This window comes from Thamnophis elegans, chromosome 14, assembly GCF_009769535.1.
Source record: "Thamnophis elegans isolate rThaEle1 chromosome 14, rThaEle1.pri, whole genome shotgun sequence".
Classification (NCBI taxonomy): domain Eukaryota; kingdom Metazoa; phylum Chordata; class Lepidosauria; order Squamata; family Colubridae; genus Thamnophis; species Thamnophis elegans.
In genome coordinates, this window is record NC_045554.1 from 32,227,279 (window position 1) to 32,249,667 (window position 22,389).

Consider the following 22,389-nt stretch of genomic DNA (forward strand, 5'->3'; position numbering starts at 1 on the left):
GGAAAAAAGTGACCTATGTACATTTTTTCACCCCTGTGACCATTGCAGCATCCCCATAGTTACGTGATTCACATTCAGATGCTTGACAACTGATTCACATTTATGACGGTTGCTGTGTCCCAGGATCACCTTTTGCAACCTTCGGACAAGCAAAGTCAATGGGAAAGCCAGATTCACTTAACAACCGTGCTACTAATTTAACAGCGGGAGAGATTCACTTTAACAAATGTGCCGAGAAAAGTCGTAAAATGGAGCAAAACTCACTCAATAAACTTCTTACTCAGCAACATAAATTTGGGGCTCAACTGTGGTTGTTCATTGAGGACTACCTGTACATGGGCACCCAAAACCTGTGAGGTCATTCATGCAAGCCAAGATTAAAACAGATGGTGGCAATGTGCAATGTAGAAATTAAGCCACCATTAGCCATCCTCAAAGAATGTTGGAAGGACGAACGGAGAAAACCAGCAAGAACTATATGTCTATTCTCAGTCATCCAGGTCATGGTTGTCCCAAAGGTGCTTTTTTAAAGGGGCAACTGGAACTTCCTGGATTTTGTTGGAAGACGTTTCGCTTCTCATCCAAGAATGAACTTCAGCACTGAAGAAGCTTCTTGGATGAGGAGCAAAACGCCTTCAAAGAAAAACCAGAAAGTCCAGTTGCCTCTTGAAAAAGCACCTTTGGGACTGCAAGAACTATGCTGAGCTCTTCAAGAAACGCTAATAAATGAAAGCAGGTTGTTCAAGCTTAAGCAATCCTACATTTACATTTCAAATGATACTCAAAGATACTTAAAATATTATTGAGCTGTCAGTTTTCAAGGCAGACCCAGTCACGAAATTGGTAACACAATAATGATAGGAATGCTATTTGATTGTTGTAGGGTAGAATAACATACCTATGAAAGCTTGCTAATTTTTCTTTATTCCTTCTTAGGCCAAAGAGAAAATCAATGCAATATTTTAAGGGTTTTTTCAGATTTTCTCTTTCTCATAAGTTATTTCTCCTCCTTTACCAGCCCAAACATTCCTTCATTATGGTTATCTCCATTCTTTACACTGTCACAATACAAACTTATTTGGAAGGGTTTTTTTTTTTTTTACTGGTAGGAAACAGTTATTTGCTGTTAAAAACACTTTAAGGCAATAATAGGTTTTAAAAAGTAACTTCTGAAAACATGAAGTATGAATTTTAAAAAGCGGTATATAATTTGGGACAATTTAAAATATATAAAAAATAAATGACTTCTCTTAAGGGTTTTCTTTATTGCTCCTAGCAGTTGGGAAGAAAACCTAAAAACTTCTATTTCCCCACTGATTAATTCACTCCAAGTGAATTCTTAAATCTATCTAGTTCTTAAATCTATGATGATGAATAAGTAGCTCCTAATCAATTGAAAGGGAAGTCAAATTCCTAGCTTCCATGCAACCTCCGAGTTTTGCAAAGCAAGATGAATTAAATCAAGAAGAAATATTTGAATTTACTTTATAACTAAGTTAGTCTATCAAACTATCAAAGTCTACTCTGGCAACAGCTGTCAGGGTAACTGGCCCAAGGTCTTCCTGTGGCTGGCAGAGTGAAAACAGCAAAAATATCCGCTCTGTTAACTTAGCCCTGAATGTCTGACTTGAACCAAAAGTTTTAAGTTTTAAAAAAAAATGTTTTATTACCACATCACTCTTTCTCCAAGGAGCCTGTAGCACTTCGTGAAAGATTTTTAATTTTGTATAAACCCATTGCATTGCAATATAACCAAACAATGCCAAAAGAAATACATACAAAAGTTAAATCAAAGTTCATTTACAGAAAAAGAAATAAAAAAACAACATAACAGGCAATTTTAGAAGCTCCCTAGACTATAGTCTCTGATAACTGTCATACCTCCAAGTGGAAAAAACAACAACACACACACACTTTCATCCTGCTTTTTCTATATGCAGGGAAACCTGTTTCAATCCAAGACTGCCATTTTCTAAAACACTCTTATTTTTATGCAGACCCTGCACTATTGCTTCCTTTGACTATAGCAAGCAACAAATCTGCTTATTTATTCAATTTGTACATGTATATTGTCCAGTATATATATATATATATATATATATATATATATATATATATATATATATATATATATGTAAGATTGAGAGTATCTTGGTGATGTTTCGGTGAGGTCCCACTCACCCTCTTCAGGCTGATGCCTTCAGCTTCATGCTTGTGGGAGCAAAGCGTGATCGGAGCTGCCATCTTTCTATAAATATTGGTGTGTATGTGTGTGTAATGCTGGCTTTGTTGCTGCAAGCAGGTTGATTGTTACATCTTGATTAGTTCATTAGTTGATGGAGTAGATGTATACTGATTAGTCGGCTATTTCGTAACATCCTGTGTGGCTGGGTGGTTTTATAGCAATAGCAATAGCAGTTAGACTTATATACTGCTTCATAGGGCTTTCAGCCCTCTCTAAGCGATTTACAGAGTCAGCATATTGCCCCCAACAACAATCCGGGTCCTCATTTTACCCACCTCGGAAGGATGGAAGGCTGAGTCAACCCTGAGCCGGTGAGATTTGAACAGCCAAACTGCAGAACTTCAGTCAGCTGAAGTAGCCTGCAGTGCTGCATTTAACCACTGCGCCACCTCGGCTCTTAAAAGGTTTCTTTTAATCAGTCCTGGCTCTTGCTGGCTGAGAGCCCAAAATAAACAAGATAATAGCTCTGACAAAAGTCCTATAACTCGTAACAAAATGCAAACCCGGCTTATCTTATCTCAAAACCACTTATCCAAGTTGGCTTCTCTCGATGTGTGCAGGCGAACAAGACAATCACTAGAACAGGAACGGAACGTTGACTTCTGCAACCAGGGCGTGGCACCAGCAGTCTCTTTATACTCAGGCGAGGATCCCAATGAGCAACAACTGCTCGCAATCATCTCCTTTGTCCTTAACGCTGAGTAGACCTAAGCTTGCTTGCCTCCTGATACAACTCCCAAATACTTTCAGGAACATTCCCTTTGATCCAATGCTCTGCCATCACCTGGTGGCCAACCCGTCTCTCCTCGCCCTGCTCGGCGTTGACACCCTGTCCAGGGTCTTCCACTTCCTCCAAGGCCAACTCATAAGCCCCCTTGCTGTCGGAGTCTGGCGGCAGCTCCAACGGCTCCTGCCGGGCCACAACACATATGTATGGCTCCTGAGTGAAGGAGTTTGACAGTTTGAACTGATGTAATGGAATGTGAGGCAACTGGCAGTTGGAACAGAGTTCTTTTCAGGTGGGGAGGGGGAGTGTGTTAGCATCAGAACATGTTAATGATTGTATAAGAAATACTAATAATCTGATGGTCATTTTGAAAAATCCATTATTAGCGAGCACCTAGATGCCAAGGGGAACATATGTGGCAAATTTCAAGTATGTAGGCTTTACAGTTCTGGAGATTTCATGATGAGTGGGTGGTATTGGCTTTTATATACATAGATTCTGGCAGCTCATGACAATGAAAAATAGAACAAAAATTATAAAAGAGCAAAGATCCAATCCCACTAAAATCAGTGTTAAAAACTCAATTAAGCGCAAAACATAACCACAGTCAACACAATTAATAACTAATCCAATTAATGATGGATTTATGTATATCCTGCCAGAGAGAATGCTCTTTTATCCCATTTTCCCCACAACCCCCACAATGAACAAGATAAGTTTGAGAGAGAAGCACAGACCCAATTCTCTTCAGTGCATTCCATAACAAGATAATTTAGGGCTCCCTCATCTTAGTTCAGGGGGGTCTCCAAATTTGCCAATTTTAAGACTTGGCTGGCTGAGGAATTCTGGGAGATGAAGTCCACACGTCTCAAAGTTGCCAAGTTTGGAGGCCCATGTCCTGGACTAAGGCCTTAATCCACTGCCTCTCAAGCCCTCAAAAACATGCCCCAAAAATTCAAACTTACTCCACAAAATAGACTTGTCCATTTTCATCTGTCTCCTGTTCCCAACCATACGGTAAATCTAGAAGGAGAGATAGAAAGTGCATCAGTGTGTATGAGAGTTCATGACTGGAAGAGTAACAAGGTTAGTAACAAGGTCAGCCAATGGGAACTGAAACAGTTTGGAGCCTGGGCGTAGCTTAGCTCTAAAGCTCTTGAGTCTGTGCTGAGCTCAAAACTAGTCTGCTGCTCTGAACTGAAACTGAAACTGTTCTCTCCTATGCCTTTTTTGCTCGTATTTACTACCACGTTGGAAAACCTGCCTTGGAATTATGTATTTACTTCATGTGTTATATAATATATAAAGAGAAGTTAATGAATCCTGCTGAATTAGTTACCTGTTCTGACCCCCCTCCTCCGTCCAGGAACGAAATCCGAGACAAACGTAAATGAGAATATTTTTTAATAAGTCCAGACTCTTGTTGGCTGAAAGCCAAATCAACAAAGAGATAAGCACTTTGGCAGCAAGACCTACAAACCTTGGCAGCAATGCAAACAAACTCTGGCAGCAATCCAGCCTGCCAAGTTTGTTTCTCGTTAGTCCCTAACGTTGACTTCTGCAAGAAGGGCGTGGCACAAGCAGTCTCCTTTATAATCTGGAGAGGAGCTTAATGAGCATCAGCTGAGCGTAATTACCTCCTGTAATTACGTAGTTGTTCTTGACACGAGTAGCCCTTCGACGGCGCGTATCCCGGAACAACTCACAGGGGGTTTCTGGATCACTCTCTCCTCTCCACCCCACTGATCCAAGGCTCAGGTGCCACCTGGTGGCCAACCAGTCTCTCTGCGCCCTGCTCGGAGTCGGGACCCTGTCCAGGGTCCTCCACATCCTCCAGGGCCGACTCATAAGGCCCCTCGCTGTCGGAGTCTGGTGGCAGCTCCCATGGCTCCTGCCGGGCCACAACAGTTACCTGTGTATGCTTTCTGGATATGATTGCTGCAACAAACTCTGACAGAAGGTGCATCAGTGCTACAGTTTAAATCTTCCATCAGTTCAAGGAGTAGACCTAAATTTCTTTGTTGTTTGGAATAGAGTAGGGTTAAAAAAAAACTCAGGGTATTGGAGAACCAACAAAAATAAGAAATGTTTCCACTTGCTTACAATATAACTGTTCCTGCTCTAACCATGTAACTGATATTTTGTTCTGGGTACACACAAAAACAAGACATCTGCATAAGGTTTCTAAGTCAAAGTGAGTAATCTGCAGTGTCTGAACATATCAAGTCACACATAATCACTATGTTTTTACGGTCACTGTAGGAGAGGCGATGCCGTAGAAAAACAACATCTTTAAGCCTCAGGTTTTACAACCTCTTGAAAATGCTGGATTCTAAGTAGCTTCTATTTGGATGTTCTACCAGATGAGGCCAATGCTGGTTGGAGGTCTCGTTCTTCAGGCAGCATCTTCCACCCCAGGATTGTCTTCTTCCATGGGGTCTCAGAAACGATTATTATGAGAAGAGAGGGAAGGAGAGACATCTGAATGTAAAATATGGAAATACTGCTGGTGGAAGATGTTGGGAGGACTTCTGCATGCCCCATTTATCCTCATTCCACTCAGAATAAATTCAAATTCTACACCATGGGACTTATTCTAGATCACATCTTGCAGGCAAGCATAATATTATGTTTTATTGGATTAGAGTAACCGTGAGCAAGTAGGTGGCTATATAAATTTCCTAGATTTAAAAAATCTGTATTTATTCTGACAATTTTTTTTAAAGGGGTGATAGCTTTTCAGTTATTTTTAAAGATCCTGGGGAGAAATGTACCACTAATGCTAACCTAGGCTTCCCAAGAGCATGCAGTAAACTCCCTGTCCCAATAAAAGCCCCTTTTATTAATTTACTATGAATTCTGCTCATTCAAAGTCTTTCATGGGAGGATTTACACTCACAGACCTTATCTGGCTTGGAGAGCTGACAGGCCGATATCTGCAAAACTTGGCAAGGAGTCTCGGGGAGTCACGAACCAATTAAGTGAACTAATGGTCTCCTGCAAGCTCCACACCCCTTTCGCGCCTTTATTTCCTCTGGGAGGGCCATTCATCATCCACCTGTGGCCTTACTGCCAAGTCGACCTCTGTTCTTTAGCTGTTCCCTTCATCTGACAACTCTGTCCATGCGCACACTGGGAACAGGCTCCAGCTGTTCCTCTGCCTCACTGATGTCTAACTCTGAAGGCAGCTGAAAACTGGCATAGATCTCTGGTCCCCTCTCTGCCTCTGATGCAGAGCCCTCATCAGAGCCTTCTCCAGACACCAGGACTGGCCCAGGTTCCTCCCCAACCTTCTCTCTGTCTGAATCTGCTGTCAGCTCCGCTGGCCACTGGCAGGCCACAACAGCTAACATGTTAGATGCTGGCCCCAAATTCTAAAATCATACTAGTCTTCTGCTTGTCTGTATCTCAAGACTCAATTCTTTTAAAGGTAACAAGATCCAAAGTCAATACTAATTTTAGTCCATTCCAATTCTGTAGTGTAGATATTTAAAAGCTGAAATGCATAAAGAGCAACTCTGAAGTGCTTATGCAGCACCCCAATATTAAAATAAATCAAACAACTTGTTCTTGGTCCTACAAGGATTACTAGCAACTTTTGCATGAAGATTCCCCCCTTCCCCTTTGTGGAATCCCTTTCCGAGGGAGATGGGTGGTTCAGAAAAGTTAAAAAATAAAATACATTTAACAAGCAAAGTCTGAATACAAACCTCCAGCAACTCTTTTCCGTTTCCCAGATTTTGGATGGTCCCATTGAGTTCTCTCCTCCAAATGACTGAAAGAATTGGAAAACATTTTTTTAAAAGAAAGCTTTTTCACAATGAAGATCCACCAGGATTTATCTCTGTGTATATGTGTACCTTCAAGTCAGTTTTAGACTAATATTTATTTATTTATTAGACTTATATACCGCTTCATAGGGCTTTCAGCCCTCTCTAAGCGGTTTACAATTTTTTTAGCAAATTGAATCAGCAACTTGCCCCCACAGTCCGGGTCCTCATTTCACCCACCTCGGAAGGATGGAAGGCTGAGTCGACCTTGAGCCAGTGAGATTTGAACCGCTGAACTGCAGATCACAATCAGCTAAAGTGGCCTGCAGTACTGCACCCTAACCACTGCACCACCTCGGCTCTAATAGACAAGTCCCAGCACGTTCTTGGCAAGGTTTTTTTGCAAGTGGTTTACCACTGTCCCATTCCTAGGGCTGAGACAAGAAGTGGCCCAAGGTCACCCAGCTGGCTTTGTGGCTAAGGCAGGTCTGAAAATTCACAGTATTTTTCCAGCCTGACGCCTTAACCATTATCCCTAACTGGCTTCCTACTGGTATTTCTAGATTATGGCTAATAGTTAATTTTCTCGTTCTCATGAAAACTGTACTAGCATCTTTTATCTGTGATTTTGCATCTCGCTCCAAGGTTTGGGTGATGGCAGGATTAACTACAAACATGTCAAACCACATACTCAAGGATATAATGTAGAAAGTTTATCACGCTATCCTAAAACAAAGCATACCAATTTGGACACTTCCTTTGTATCGCCCTACAAGATCAATCAATCAGCATTAGCAGAGAATATTATTTGCACTTTGTTTTTGGACAGTTCCTTGATCTGGGACTGAGAGATGTATGAATTTCAGGCTCAAGATTTCTTAGCAATGGTCAGTCGGCCCGCTAAATTCCAATCCAGATTCCAAGTATTGGGAAGATGCCGAGAGACAATAGATTTATTATGTCATATAAATTAGCAGCACTTCCCTTCCTGGTAATCAATAAAAATTGTGGTGTAAATTATGTTTTAGAGCAAAGGTATAAATTATGTTTACACAAACGGAGGTATGATTGGCAAACTTTTAGGAACCTAAACCCAAAGCGCATTAACACATAGTCCTATCTTTCCTTTCTTTTTCTTCCTTTCCTTTTCTTTCCTTCCTTCCTTCCTTCCTTCCTTCCTTCCTTCCTTCCTTCCTTCCTTCCTTCCTTCCTTCCTTTCCTTTCCTTTCCTTTCCTTTCCTTTCCTTTCTTTTCCACATAGAGAACCAATTGGAACTTGGGGTCAAGGCACCAGGCTAAAAACCAGGAGGCCAAAGCTAGCTCGGTGACTTTAGGTCAAATACCAGGAGACAGTGAGTTCTAATCCCATTTTAGGCAAAAAAAAAAACAGAAAAAAACAACAATCCAGCTAGGTGACTGCAAGCCAATCACCGGGAGATCGTGAGTTCTAGCCCCACCTTTGGCATGAAAGCCGACGAGGTGGCATTGGGCCACCCCTCTGTCTCGGCCCAACTCACCTTATAGGGTTGTTATGGGGGGGGGGGATTGGAGGAAGGAAGACTATTAAGTACGCTTGCCACCTTAAAGAAAAACAATAACAAACTCAGGATAAAAATAATTCCCCACAACCCAGCCTCCCACAAACTTCACCCACAGCAAAGACCTGGCAATCCTACCTGTCAATGACTACTTCAGCTTCAACCACAACAATACACAAGCGCACAATAGATGCAAACTCAAGATAAACCACTCCAAAGTCGATTGCAAAAAATATGACTTCAGCAAGAGTGGTGAAAGCCTGGAATGCTCTACCTGACTCTGTTGTTACAGCCTCAAACCCCCACAAGCTTCAACCTCAAACTGCCTACTGTTGCCCTCACCCCATTCCTAAGAGGTCCGTAAAGGAGGTGTGCATAAGCACACCAAAGTGCCCTGTCCTAACAACTCAATTTATTCGTATCAATTTCATGAATCCATAATCATGTTTATACTTATATCTGTTATCTTACAGATCCTTGACAAAATAAATAAATAAAAATGTAAAAAATAAAATTCTGCAGCATCTCCTGCATGCCCTCCCTTAGCCCACCTGCAACCCCCCCCCCCAAAAAAGTGGGCTTCGTGCAGACCTCCCCCCCGCTTTGGCTTCCTTGCACCCCTAGAGTCATGCAACATGACTCTTCCCCTCCTCATCATCATCATCATCCCCCCCTTCGGGAGCCCCATCTGCGCCCCCCACCCCCTGCGCCTCCACTCCCCACCCAGCGCCCCCCCAAAGGATGCTGCGGGGGCTCACTTGGCGTAGTAGACCCAGCCGTCCTTGGTGGTGCGCTCCTCCCAGCCGGGCGGCAGCTCCTCCTCGCTGTCGGTGTCGTCCAGCCCGGCAAACTTCAACGCCGCCATGCTCGGCTCTGCGCTCCTTGAAAAGCCACCTGAGCTCCCGCCTCACTCACCGGACAGGCGCAGCCCCTTCCCACCGCCCGGAAGGGACGCCCTTTCCGCCGAGCCCCCGCCAATCCCAGCGCGGGGAGGCCGCGAAGCTCGCTGGGAAATGGAGTCTCCGGCTTGCCAAACGCACGTGGGCACCAGCCAGCTGATCGGCTGGGGCTGTTTCTGTTGCTTGCTACGCGCGGCTCTCCTCCGCAGGTGACCCTGCCGGGGAGGGGATGCTGGACAGATAGAAAACGAGGAAGGGGTCTAGGGAGCTGTGGTAATATAATTATTATGATAATAATAATATTCCCGGTAGAGTTTGCAGAAGGCATTCAGGCACAACTGGGGTGGGCAGGCTGAGTTAGAACATAAAACATAGAACAGAATAGGAATGGAATAGGAATGGAATGGAATAGAATAGAATAGAGTTTGCAGAAGGCATTCAGGCACAACTGGGGTGGGCAGGCTGAGTTAGAACATAAAACATAGAACAGAATAGGAATGGAATAGGAATGGAATGGAATAGAATAGAATAGAATAGAAACAGAACAGAATAGAATAGAATATTGGAATGAAGACTAGAAATAGAATAGAAATGAATAGAATAGAAATAAATAGAATATAATAGAATAGAATATTGGAATGAAGAATAGCAATAGAACAGAAATGAATAGAATAGAATAGAGTAGAGTAGAATAGAATATTGGAATGAAGACTAGAAATAGAACAAAAATGAATAGAATAGAAATAAATGGAATAGAATAGAATATTGGAATGAAGAATAGAAATAGAACAGAAATGAATAGAATAGAGTAGAATATTGGAATGAAGACTAGAAATAGAATAGAAATGAATAGAATAGAAATGAATAGAATAGAATAGAATATTGGAATGAAGAATAGAAATAGAACAGAAATGAATAGAATAGAAATAGAATAAAAATAGAATAGAAATAGAATAGAAATAGAATAGAAATAGAATAGAAATGAATAGAATAGAAATAAATAGAATAGAATAGAATATTGGAATGAAGAATGGAAATAGAACAGAAATGAGTAGAATAGAATAGAATAGAATAGAATAGGTCTGGAAGGGACCTTGGAGGTCTTCTAGTCCAACCTTCTGCTCAAGCAGGAGAACCCTGTAACATTTCAGACAGGTTTATTTATTTTATTTATTTTATTTGTCAATCGTTTACAAGGTAATAGGTATAAGAATAAACATGAGTATGAATGAAACGGGGATGAAAAATGGGTACTGAAAAGCCACCCCTTAAAAGCCACCTCCTCTTCAAAGCCTCCAGGGATGCAGCATCCACAACCTCTGAAGGCAAGCCATTCCACTTCTATATATGGTTTTTTTTTGTCCTAATGCATTTGTTAAACAATCCTCTCCCGTATTCTCTGATACTCTTACAATAGGCTGTCAACAGTTGGAGTGGGGTGAGGTTTGGGGTTCACACATTATATTAGCCCTTCGAGATAATCCATGCAAGAAGCACCCACCATTTACTTTTATTATAAGGTGACAGTTATAGAGTTTTTGCAAGTCTGAGAGCATTTTCTTCATCCCTTAATTTTATTGCTCCCCAAAACTAGAGAATCACTTCTGGGGCATGGTATACTAAAAAAGCTATTAATATTCAAAATATAGTGTAAAAGTTAATTCTTTGGAAGAGTTAGGTGCCAGTCACTCTCTTTATTTATCTGAAATGGAGTAATTTGTCTGACATGGGTTTCCTGCCTGAGCAGGAGGCTGGACTAGAAGACCTCTAAGGTCCCTTCCAACTCGTCTAGTCTACTTTACTCTAGTCTAGTTTAGCCTACTCTAGTCCCAATCTATCTCACAGGCTACTGTTAAGAGTCTAAGATGGGTAGAAACACATGCACGAATAAATTTAATAAAAAGAGGGAAGACAAGCTGTAAACAATAAATAATTTATTTTTTTCCTTCGCCGGAAGTTTCTCTAATTTTACTGATAACATTTTGTTTTACGCTGGCACATAGCAGTAGGGATGAAAATACAACGAAAGAAATGTAATAACTGAGGATGCCACCAGATGGTGCGGCACACAAAGAAATATAACGGAGTAGCCCTAGATTCCCAAGGTTATATATTTATTTGCAAAGTAGAATGGTTCGGTGCAAATACAGATGTAAAACCATTTTGCTTTTGTGTATTTAAAGTGGCTACAGGTTGTTCTTGAGTTTTACAAGTGCAATTGGGGCAAGAACTTCTGTTGCTAAGCGGTGAGGCCGTTAAGTGAGTCCTGCTCAATTTTACACACCTTTTTTAACATGTTTTTCATTTAGCATAGCTTTCGACTTTCATTTTCTGAGACATTTCTGAAGATAAAAATAAGAAAATAGCAACTCTCTCATTTTTTTTAATTTAATCAAAATAATTTTAAAAATCAAAATCAGAGAAAACTAGACACTGAACACACACTTAGGGAAGCTTCCAGAGATGCATATTTTTGCATCAAAGTGACTTAACTCCTACATATTGGAATCAAAGCAGAACCTAAAACTAGAATGGAATTATTTGCTTGGGGCTTCCAATTTTGTAATGATCGATGTTATTAGGGTCAGAAGATAGAAGTCCTTCCCCCAGATCAGAAATATGAAATATTAAGTAACAAGAGACTTGGGTTTAAATTCACCTTTGATTAAAAAAAGAGCGTCAGTATTACTTATCCAAAACATAACACAGACCTGTGGTTTAGGAACAAAATCCAGGAACCCAAAGCCCTGTATTTTTTTTTCTAAAATGAATTTGAATGAAGGTGTCTGGGTGTGATCTGACTAAAATCTTAATGATAATTAAGCTTGTTGATTCTGCATGTATTTTTTTTCTCCTTCTTCCTAAAATAAAAAAAGGCTCTCCTCTTTCTTGATGTGCAGAAAAAGGCAAGAATGACCATCAATCTCAGCAGTGGCTGTCGTCCTCCCTGATCATTCAAACATGGTAGCAGATAATCCATCCTGCTTAAAATCTTCAACCACTTGTTTGGAATGCTGGATTTTAGTTGCCAGGGCCTCAAAGATATCCTGCTGATACACAGCGGTGGCCACCTTATAAATCAATTCTTCTGTTGACTCCAAACCTTTCAGGCCAAGATTAATGCCCCAGCCTGCCACAGAGTGAGTTTAAAAAAAGAAAGGGAAAAAGGAGATTTTTTTTGTTGCAGCTATTTTCACACTGGACCAATGCTTCTGTCGTGTTCCAGGATAGTCAATAGTTATTTTCTTTAGCTATTTTAGGTATAGACAACCAAAGATTGGGATCAATATGAGCTGTATTTATAGAGACTGGTAAGGCCAAGGCTGTGCAAAAAAATGAGGGTCTCAAACCCCCCACTCAAAAGAGGTTGTTTGGGAGTATGGGTAGTCCACATTTACTGACGACTGATGAGACCAGCATACACTTTTCCTTACACAAAAACTCAAGGAAAGAAAAATATTACACAACAATATATTAAAAAGCAATCAAGAAAGCAAAAATATCTCTCACCTCTGTGTAATTATGACTATAGTGATTAGTCAGAAGAGAAAAGAGATGAATGCAGAGGGTGAACTCAAATCTATCCAAGAGTTGAAACAAGAAGGGATAGAAATGAATTGGTACTCATATGTACAGATACAATCTAGATAGAATGAAGATAGAAAATCAAAAGGTTTTTATAACAAAATGACTGAGTGAGATAAAATCCTAACAGGTACTGATGAAAAAGTAATCAAAAAACTATATGGATATTTATTGGAGGTTAAATTACAAGAGGAACAAGTTAAAGAAACTATGATAGCTTGGGGAAAAAACTTTAGGCATGGGATTGATTTAGAGAAGTGGCAGAAATTGTGGTCTCAAAATTATAAAATGACAATGTCTACTGCATATAGAGAAAATTTGTATAAGATGTTTTACAAGTGGCATATACCCCCAACGAGAATTGCAAGAATGTCCATGAATAAATCAGAAAAGTGTTGGAAATGTCATCCGATACCGGGCTCATATTACCACATGTGGTGGACTTGCATTGAAGCTAAAAGATACTGGACTAAAATTCACATGTGGTTGGAGAAAATGATACACAAACATATAGATCTTAAACCAGAGGTCTTTTTATTGGGAATTATACCAGAAATGTATAACAAAGACTTAAAATATTTGATTGTAAACGTTTTAACAGCAGCCAGAATCGTATTTGCAAAAAGCTGGAAAAATGAAACAATACCAAAACAGGAAGAAGTTATTCAAAAAATAATGGAGTATGCTGAAATGAGATGAGCAATTTTATAAGATATGGGATTTGTTTTATCAGTGGTTGGGGAAAAAACCTGGAAATGAAAAATGTCTTACTTATGTTTTAACTGAATGAGCTAAGTCATAATACAATTATGCTGTGAAATAGATTAACAATGATACAATGAAAGACTGATACATATATGAATTGAATACTTTCAAATTTTTTGTTTTAAAATGGATAAGGATAACAATGAATTTATGTATACTTGATAGAGGATTGGTGATATAATGTACAACCCTAAGAATATATTATAAAGATATCTTGTTGTTGATAAATAATTTTAATAAGGAAGTAATTAAAAATTGGTATATATGAAGTGACTATTTAGAATACCTTATTGAAAAATGAAGGATTATCATTTTTGTTCGAATGTATGATGTACAAGGACAATAATGAACATAACCATACTCGATAGTTGATTGGTAGAATTATACATAATTGAAAACAGTGATATACAAATATAAAATCTCTTTCATATTGGGATCTGTGATTATATAAAGGTATATTGTTATTAAACAGACAATCAAGAATGTAAGGGAATTAGGTTTATTGAAAAAAAATATTAATTGTAATTGAATATACACTGTACAATGAAAGTGAGGTATTTACTTATATTAGATGAAAAATCTGTGATTGTAAATGTAATTGAGAATATGGATGCAAAAACACTTGTAACCAAATGACATGCTGTATGTAATGGATGAGATCATTTTTTTAATATTGGTTTTTTTATTTTTATGTTTAAAAATAAAAAACAGATATAAAAAAGAAGAGAAAAGAGAAAGGAAAAAGAGAAGAGAAGAGAAAAGAAGAAGAAAAAAAGAAAAGAAAAGAAAAGAAAAGAAGAATTAGGGGTGACATGACAGCAGTATTCCAGTAGTTGAGGGGCTGCCACAAAGAAGAGGGGTTCAATTATTTTCCAAAGCACCTGAAGGCAGGACAAGAAACAATAGATGGAAACTAATCAAATGCATCAATCAAACAGAGCTGGAAGGGACTTTGGAGCAACCTGGAATGAAGGAGAAACTTCTTAATGGTGAGGACAATTAACCAATGGAACAGCTTGCCTCAGCAATCGTGGAGAAGAGACTGGACAGTCACATGTCTAAGATTGTATAGGTTCTCCTGCCTGAGCAGGGGGCTGGACTAGAAGACCTCCAAGGTCCCTTCCAGCTCTGTTCTATTCTAAATTCTAGTCTCATTTGATACATCTTGAGAAGTTCCTGGCTATCTAACCAACTTGCTGATCAAACTTCCTAAAAATAATTTCTCATCCCACTCAATCAGGCAGGGAGGGCATGTTAAAAATTCTGATTGGCAGGGTCTGGGAAGAAGGCCTTCTGCAAATTAGCCTACTCTGTGGACCATTCTGCCCACAGAGGTCAGGCAGGCCCACATTATCCTGTGTCCTCAGAAATATCTAAATAGCATGGCTTTTTCATCTTGATGGGGGCTCACAGAGGACCATGGAGACTTATAGCTGGTTAGTTCCTTGAAGGACCTCCCATTGCCTTTTTAAACTTTGAATTTTATCTACCTTTGCCTCCTAATATAATTTATATATTATAGGCAGGGGTGGGCTGCTGGGGGCTCGCACAGGTTTGGGCGATCCTCTAGCTAGGATTCTGCCCAGTTCAGCCGACCCCCAAATGCAACCCCTGGCTGGCCACGTTCACCCTGCCCCTCCCACCCCACCCCACCCATTCCAGGAGTCTCCACATGGCCCATCCAACATGCCAGGTAAGTGCAGGGCCCTTGCAGAGGCTTGGGGGAGGAGGGGGAAACAGGTCTACCGGATGTTCCAGAAGTCTGAAAATGGGCTTGTTTCCGGCCTCTGGAGGGCCTCTGGAGCTCGGGAGAAGCAGTTTTCACCCTCCCGAGGCTCGAGGAAAGCCTCCGGGTGAAAAACATCCTCTCTGCTTTGGTGCAGGAGGCTGACTAGGCCATGCCCACCATGGTCACACCTACCCAGCAACTGGGCAGCGAACCCATTGCTGCAATTTTTGAAGCCCATCCCTGACTATAGGAGAAGGCCTGGCAGAACCAGGGGGTGGAGTTAAAAGAGAGAGCAATCTAGAATTCCTACATAGCCACAAGCAAACTAAGTCCAACCTCCCTTGAATCCCATTGACCCTTATTTAACTCCTAGCAAGTACTAACCATTAGTTGATGTCCGTGGCTTTTTTTTATATCAATAAATCAGCTTAATTGTACATTTTTGTGTGGACCTGATCTTTTGTATCTAACATATAAGCTTTAACGTTTTACTTGTACACCACCCAGAGTTGTTCTGTGAGGGAAAGAGGTGGTTTTTAAATTTGATGCATAAATACATATATCATCCCTTGGTTAATTAGACAGAAAATCTGACCTGTATCAAAATTCAACATTCTAGCTCCTTCACCTTCAACAGCAACCACAATATTGTCCTCCGCAAGGAAAGCAGTTGCCACCCCTCGATGGGACAGCATGATTTTAAAAAGTCGGTGACTGGACCGGATACAATGGAGCATCGCCTCCCCAATCCATGGCTCAATGTCTGTCTTATAAACATTGAAAGACTGCTGGAAGATACTCTTCATTACCTGTTAGCAAGAGAAAACCAGGCCCAAAAGCATAAATGCCCTGACATGCTCTGGATTCCACAGGCCCACTGGCAGAACCAGATCTTCAGCGCCTTCCGGAAGAGTGTCAGAGTGAGGCAATTCTAATCTCGGGGGGGGGGGGAGGATGATCTAGAGAGAGAGAGCCACCAAGAAAAAGACCTTTCTTCTGGGTCCTACCAGGTGTATCTCCCTCGGGGATGGGACCTGCCACATTCCCTGCCTCCCCACTCTCATCAATCGGGTATGTCACCGTTTCCTGTTGTTTAGATCAAGAAAGCCCAGAATTATTACTGTATTTTTCAGAGTATAAGACGGACCTTTTTCCCTCAAAAAAGAGGCTGAAAATCTAGGTGCATCTTATACAGTGAATACAGCATTTTTTGCCTCCTGAAACCCCACTCCCTTCACCAAAATAACTGTGCATAGCCTTTAGGAGGTTTTCAGAGAGCTCCTGGAGGCTGGGGAGAGCAGAAATGAGCAAAAAATGAACCATTTTTTGCTCAATTTTGTCCCTCCTCCCAGCCTCCAGGAGCACTCTATAAGCCTCCTAAAGGCTATCCATGCCATTTTTGGGAGGTTTGCAGAGTACAAAAACTTTTTTAAAAAATGTGCCTCTTCAAAACCTTGATGTGTCTTATACTCCGGTGCATCTTCTACTCTGAAAAATACAGTATTTTACTACTGTAAGTAAAAACAACTCTCCTCTTCCAAGGAGGACTGAAAACTCCAGCTCCCTCCCTCCAAGCATTGCTTCACTCCTCAATCTCAATTATAAAGAGGTAGGTCCCCAAAATGTTGTGTTTCTGGAAAACAGTTATGTATCTGATGTTGCTATGATTCATTTGGAGTAATGAATGAATGCAGCCGGTAGTCTAATAACAGAACATAACCTTTCAAGATGACTCATCAGTGTCTCTACAACATGCCTCATCTGCACAGAAGGAAATCAGTTCAAAAGACTGTTTTTGGATCCAATATTTATATCAGAGATGCAGAATAAAATGCTAAGACAAAATAATAGATAGGTCCAGGACAAAAACATTTGTACCCTTTCCTCCCCCATTTGAATTAATTTCATTTAAACATTTAAATCTTTATTACAGTCATCGACCAGCACAGCTTTATATTGTTATTCAACCATTTAAATTGTTATTTAAATCTGTGCTGGTTGATGACTATAATAAAGATTTCATTGATTGATATTTAAATCATCATAAATTATATTAGTCGTATGATTATCCTGTCATGAATTTAACAACTTTTCCATGGGAGAGGTACACAATTCCTAGTACAAGACCCATGCCTATTAAGGATAGGAGAAATGTCAACATTTTGCACTAAAATATGCTTAATACATACAGCAATTCACTAAATATTTGCTTCAATTTATTTTATGGGCTTTATACTGACCGATAATTGTAACACAATACATATCTATTTATTACAATATATTAGTCCCTTGTTGAGCCACTTCAACAGTCCAGCTGCAAAAGTCCACCCTAGAAGTCTGGCAATTGCATTTGTAGGCTTAGAAGGGAGGGAAGTATGTATTAAACAAGCACCTCTGATTTAGATACCCAACAGAAAACAGGAGAACCCAGATTGTTGGGGGCACAAGGCTGACTCTGTAAACCGCTTAGAGAGGGGCTGTGAAGTGGTATATAAGTCTAAGTGCTATTGCTATTGGTATGATTCTCTCTTGCCAAGGTGTGAACAGAAGCAACAAATTAACCCAATAAAAAAAATCTCTCTTTTCAAATCCTCTCCACCAAAAGTGGAAAAAGTTGATTTCTCCAACAGTATGAAATATATATATATGTTATTTTTCCCTTACACAGCTTTCTACACAACTATTACAGGAAAGTCTTTTTATTACTGGTTCTCATGTTCAACTTTAATTATAAACCAACAAAGCTTTCCTTAGAGTATCTGTGTGTTTTAATCTTAGCCAAATGCCCTTTGTTTGGTTTCATTTATGGAGCCATTTATCTGTACAAATATGTACAATAATAATTAACTGTTCCAGTTTATAGATTGTCTCAATACCGGGTTATTATTACCTAATCAGAAAAGTCTCCCTGGACCTGTCAATTTTATGCATGATAAAGAAAGCAAGTTAGTTGTTATATCCTGGATGTACTTTTGAACGACTTGGACTTAATTCATGAAGTGGGAATCGTATATGTTACGCTTATTTTCATTTTTTTTTAATGGTATGGAATTGGTTTAGGTTTGGGAAGAATAAACATAATGTGTAATTAAATTAAACATACATGCTTATTTCTGTACTTTAAACAGGATTGTGCTTAAGGCAGAATGTAAATATTCTAAGATACGTTGTTGTTGTTAGTTGTGAAGTCATGTCCTATCCATCATGACCTCATGGACAATGTTCCTCCAGGCCTTCCTGTCCTCTACCATCCCCTGGAGTCCATTTAAGCTCACACCTACTGCTTCAGTGACTCCATCCAGCCACTCATTCTCTGTCATCCCCTTCTTCTTTTGCCCTCAATCATTGCCAGCATCAGGCTCTTCTCAGTGAGTCCTTCCTTCTCATTAGGTGGCCAAAGTATTTGAGTTTCCTCTTCAGGATCTGGCCTTCTAAAGAGCAATCAGGGTTCATCTCCTCTAGGACTGACCGGTTTGATTGCCTTGCAGTCCAAGGGACTCGCAGGAGTCTTCTCCAGAACCACAGTTCAAAGGCCTCAATTTTTTGGTGCTGTCTTTCTTATGGTCCAAATTTCAAGCCATACATTGCAACTGGGAAAATCAAAGCCTTGACTATACAATTCTAAGATATACTGTAGCCTTTTTATAATTTTCAATGGGAACATCCCAAACTCTTCTCCCAAAAACAAATGAACAAGCATGTCTCCTTCCCCCAAAACATGATTTACACTGAGTGAGAATAACAGTGAAACTGGGATAGCAAATCTCAGTAAGTATTGTGCAACTTTTAAAAGAACTTCTAAACCAGCAAGGTCGATTGATTTGCTGGGATGAGGACATCAAGTCGAAGAAAATTAGTCCAAAGCTATGCAGCACAATATAATGTCCTGTCTCTCCACATCCCCAAAAGTAAGAATGGACAACTGTGCTCCCAGAATTCTTACTTTGAGGCTCCTCAACAAATTCAGGTGATACATGTTCATCTTCTTTGCAGCCTCATCACCCACCCCCCTGTTTATGTGCAACTCTCAGCCACCAAGAAGCTGTCTTCCTATAGTATTTATTTTACTTATTTATTTTTATTTATTCATTATAATTTGTCAAACAGAAACAAAAACAGGAATAATATAAAAATACAATGACAGGGATGATAGGGACATTAGTGCACTTATGCATGCCCCCCTCTATGGACCTCTTAAGTATAAAGTGAGGTTCACAGAAGTGAATTGGTGACTAAAACTGTGAAAATTATCTTCGAACAGCAGGATCTCTGCAATGATTGGCCACTAAAATTGGCTTTATCTTTTACAAACCGGGTGGAGAGAGACATACATAAATGCTCAGAGACATATATTCTATATTTGCCTCCTCTCCCTCACTTATCTTGGTGCCCAGCAAGATCCGGAGAGCCAGGTGCCTCCTGTGCTGCTCCAGCATCCAGAGCAGGTGCTCCTGGAAGATGCCCACACCTTGATGAAGAAATGCCCCTTGTTCCAGCAGCCTTCCAGGTTGCCGAGCCCCAACACGAATCGGGGGTCGAGGGCGATCTGCCGGGGCTGGCAGAGGGCGGCGCGGGGGCGCGCATCCAGGAGCGTCAGCTTCAGCACTTTGCCCGAGCGGACAGCGACCAGGGCGGCCTTCAGTCCTACCGGGCCGGCGCCCACCAGCAGCAGCGAGACCTTGGTTCTGCCCCGGCGCACGGCGTCCACACTTAGCTTCGGCGCCACGAAAAGCGCCAGGGCCAGCAGCGTACTCACCCCCACCTCCGCCGACAGGTGCTCAAACTCTGAAGTCTCCAGGCTGCCGCCTTCCATTTCCAGCTGAGTTGTGGACTATTCCAACCTGCCAGGTTTTAACCTGCCTGTCATTGTTCGTTTGAAGGTTATAAGAAGGCAAAACAAGAGGACGGAACTTCTTTTTTTAAAAAAAGTTTTTTTTAATTCTCTTACATACAATTATAGGTATACATCCACATAGTTATTCTTCTTCTTTACATTTGTCATTCTTATACATTTGTTATTCCATTTAAAAGGTTATAATATACAGTTTGGATTGCTTTAACACCATCTTATTTCCCCTTTCTTTTCCTCCTCCCTCCTTTCTCTACTTCCTTCCTCCTCTTCTTCCCCTTCCTTCTTCCCTTCCTTCTCCCCTACTCCTACTCTTCCTCTTTCCCTTTCTACTCTCCCTCCTTTTCTTTCTCTCCCTTCCATTCTCATCTCCTTACCTCTTTCTTCCTTCTTCTTAAGGAGCCATCAACTAGTTAGATCTTCTGAAAAGGAAATCGGTAGGGATACCCAAAGGCACACTATTCCTGACCTAGCTACTGAACTGACTCATACTTCTGGGCTCACACCGTGCAATAAGTTGTAAATTAACCCAATCAGTTGAGTTCATACCACACAGTAAGTGATCAAGTAACTAAACAAGCTTAAAATCAACCCAGCTGAGCCAACCGTGTCAAAGCAGCCTTCAGACCTTTAACCAACCCACTTAAGCATAATGTGCAAGCACAGATTACCTAGAGGTAATCAGTCTGGATTAACTCATCAAGTATCATGATTCCAGTTGGTTTCACCCAACATTTTAGATTAGGTTAAAATGAGATTTGTAGTTCAGGGGACAGTGTGTTGTGGTAGAACCTTAACTTTACACTTGATTAAGCCGAGCCATCACCATTAAGACTTCTTATGAATATTCTGGGTGCAATTTAATGCCAAGCCATACCAACTCATAGTTGCAGCCTGACTTTTTACCAAAATGGTAGGGTAGAATGAAATGGAATGAAATAAAATTGAATGAGAGTAACTGGAGCTTGCTACAAGATATCCTAAGGCTATGGTTACGGTGAAGGGACTTTAGGGAATAAAGCAAGATTGAAATTGAAATTTATATTATAGAATTTCAATTGGTTGATTTAGTGTTTATGTGTGTGTGTGTAGAGATAGAGAGAGCATACACATAAAGGGTTTTTTTCTGTGTTATGGCTATGGGTTTTACTGTGACTGTGAGACACCCCAAATATTTAAGGTGGACAACCATATAAATCTTTTAAACAAACAAACAAATAAATAAACTTACAACCAATATTTAGTGCTGTTAAAAATAACTTTATTAAATGTTATGAAGTTTATAGAAAAAAATCTATCTGGGCTAGCGGTAAAGCATGTTGAGAAATTACATTTTAGAGGCTAGGGTTATCTATTGATTGACAATTTAAGATGCTATTCAGTATTACAAGACTTGGTTTTTATCCTTCTACAATAATTTTAAACATTCATTTCTATAGATGGAGATATATATCAAACGTTAGAAAATTTTCCCTGGTTCAAATATAACAAGAAGATAAAAGACTTAAACTTGGACTTTAAAAGTAAAATATTCTATAAAATACATACTGTCCCCTCGAGGACAATGCATTTCAATCTTCAATTAGATCGATGGGACGGTGGGTGGATTAAACCAAAATGTTTAACCAAGATATGAATTCATTTCCCAAGAAATAGGGTGGTCTATCAAGATTCAGACCAAGAACCAGATTATAAAAGTTGAGCTGGGAAGGAGAAGAGAGATCAAGTAACTAGAGAAAATTAGAATGATTCACAAGCGAAATAATGCAATGAGAAGAAGCACAATGCATCTCATTGGTTTAACTAGACAAAGCTGAACATATCTCACTCTAACTAGACAAGGGATCTTAGGAGCATGTCTGCTACAATTCAAGGCCCATCAAATCCATGTTCAAACAGCAGGCTAATCTCAGAAAGACTCCAGAAACTCCAACTCAACTGCCTATCTATGATCATTCTATTTTCAATCTTGGAAGCCATCTTTGTATTGGACCCCAATACATATTGCCACATATTCAATCATATTCTACTGTGGGAAACTGGGAGGGGGGATTGTATTGAGCATGGGAGATATGTAGCCATAATAACATTACTTCTCAGAGAGTCAAAGTCATTTTGTCCCTGCACCTGGACTGACCTGGATGGGAGGAATCTTCCTTCGTGGCCGTGACTGATTGGACCATGTAATGGACTTGTGGGTGTTGGGGCAGGGTCTTGAACTTTCAACTGAGTGGGAGAAACCTGGAAGCTTTCAGATTTGGTTTTCCCAGATGTACCAACAT

The 22,389-nt window shown here is 40.2% G+C and overlaps 1 protein-coding gene across 1 annotated transcript in view; it reads right to left on the reverse strand.

The window, feature by feature from the left end:
* WWOX (WW domain containing oxidoreductase) overlaps window positions 1-9,210 on the reverse strand; it is a 587,962-nt gene extending 578,752 nt beyond the window's left edge. Inside the window, exons 1-3 of the mRNA XM_032230503.1 lie at window positions 9,039-9,210; window positions 6,683-6,747; window positions 3,938-3,995 (exon numbers count right to left, since the gene is read on the reverse strand). Of these exons, the coding sequence (XP_032086394.1) occupies window positions 3,938-3,995; window positions 6,683-6,747; window positions 9,039-9,145 (230 nt within the window). The 5' untranslated portion in view covers window positions 9,146-9,210. The remainder of the gene's footprint in view (window positions 1-3,937; window positions 3,996-6,682; window positions 6,748-9,038) is intronic.
* Window positions 9,211-22,389: the final 13,179 nt, after the last annotated feature.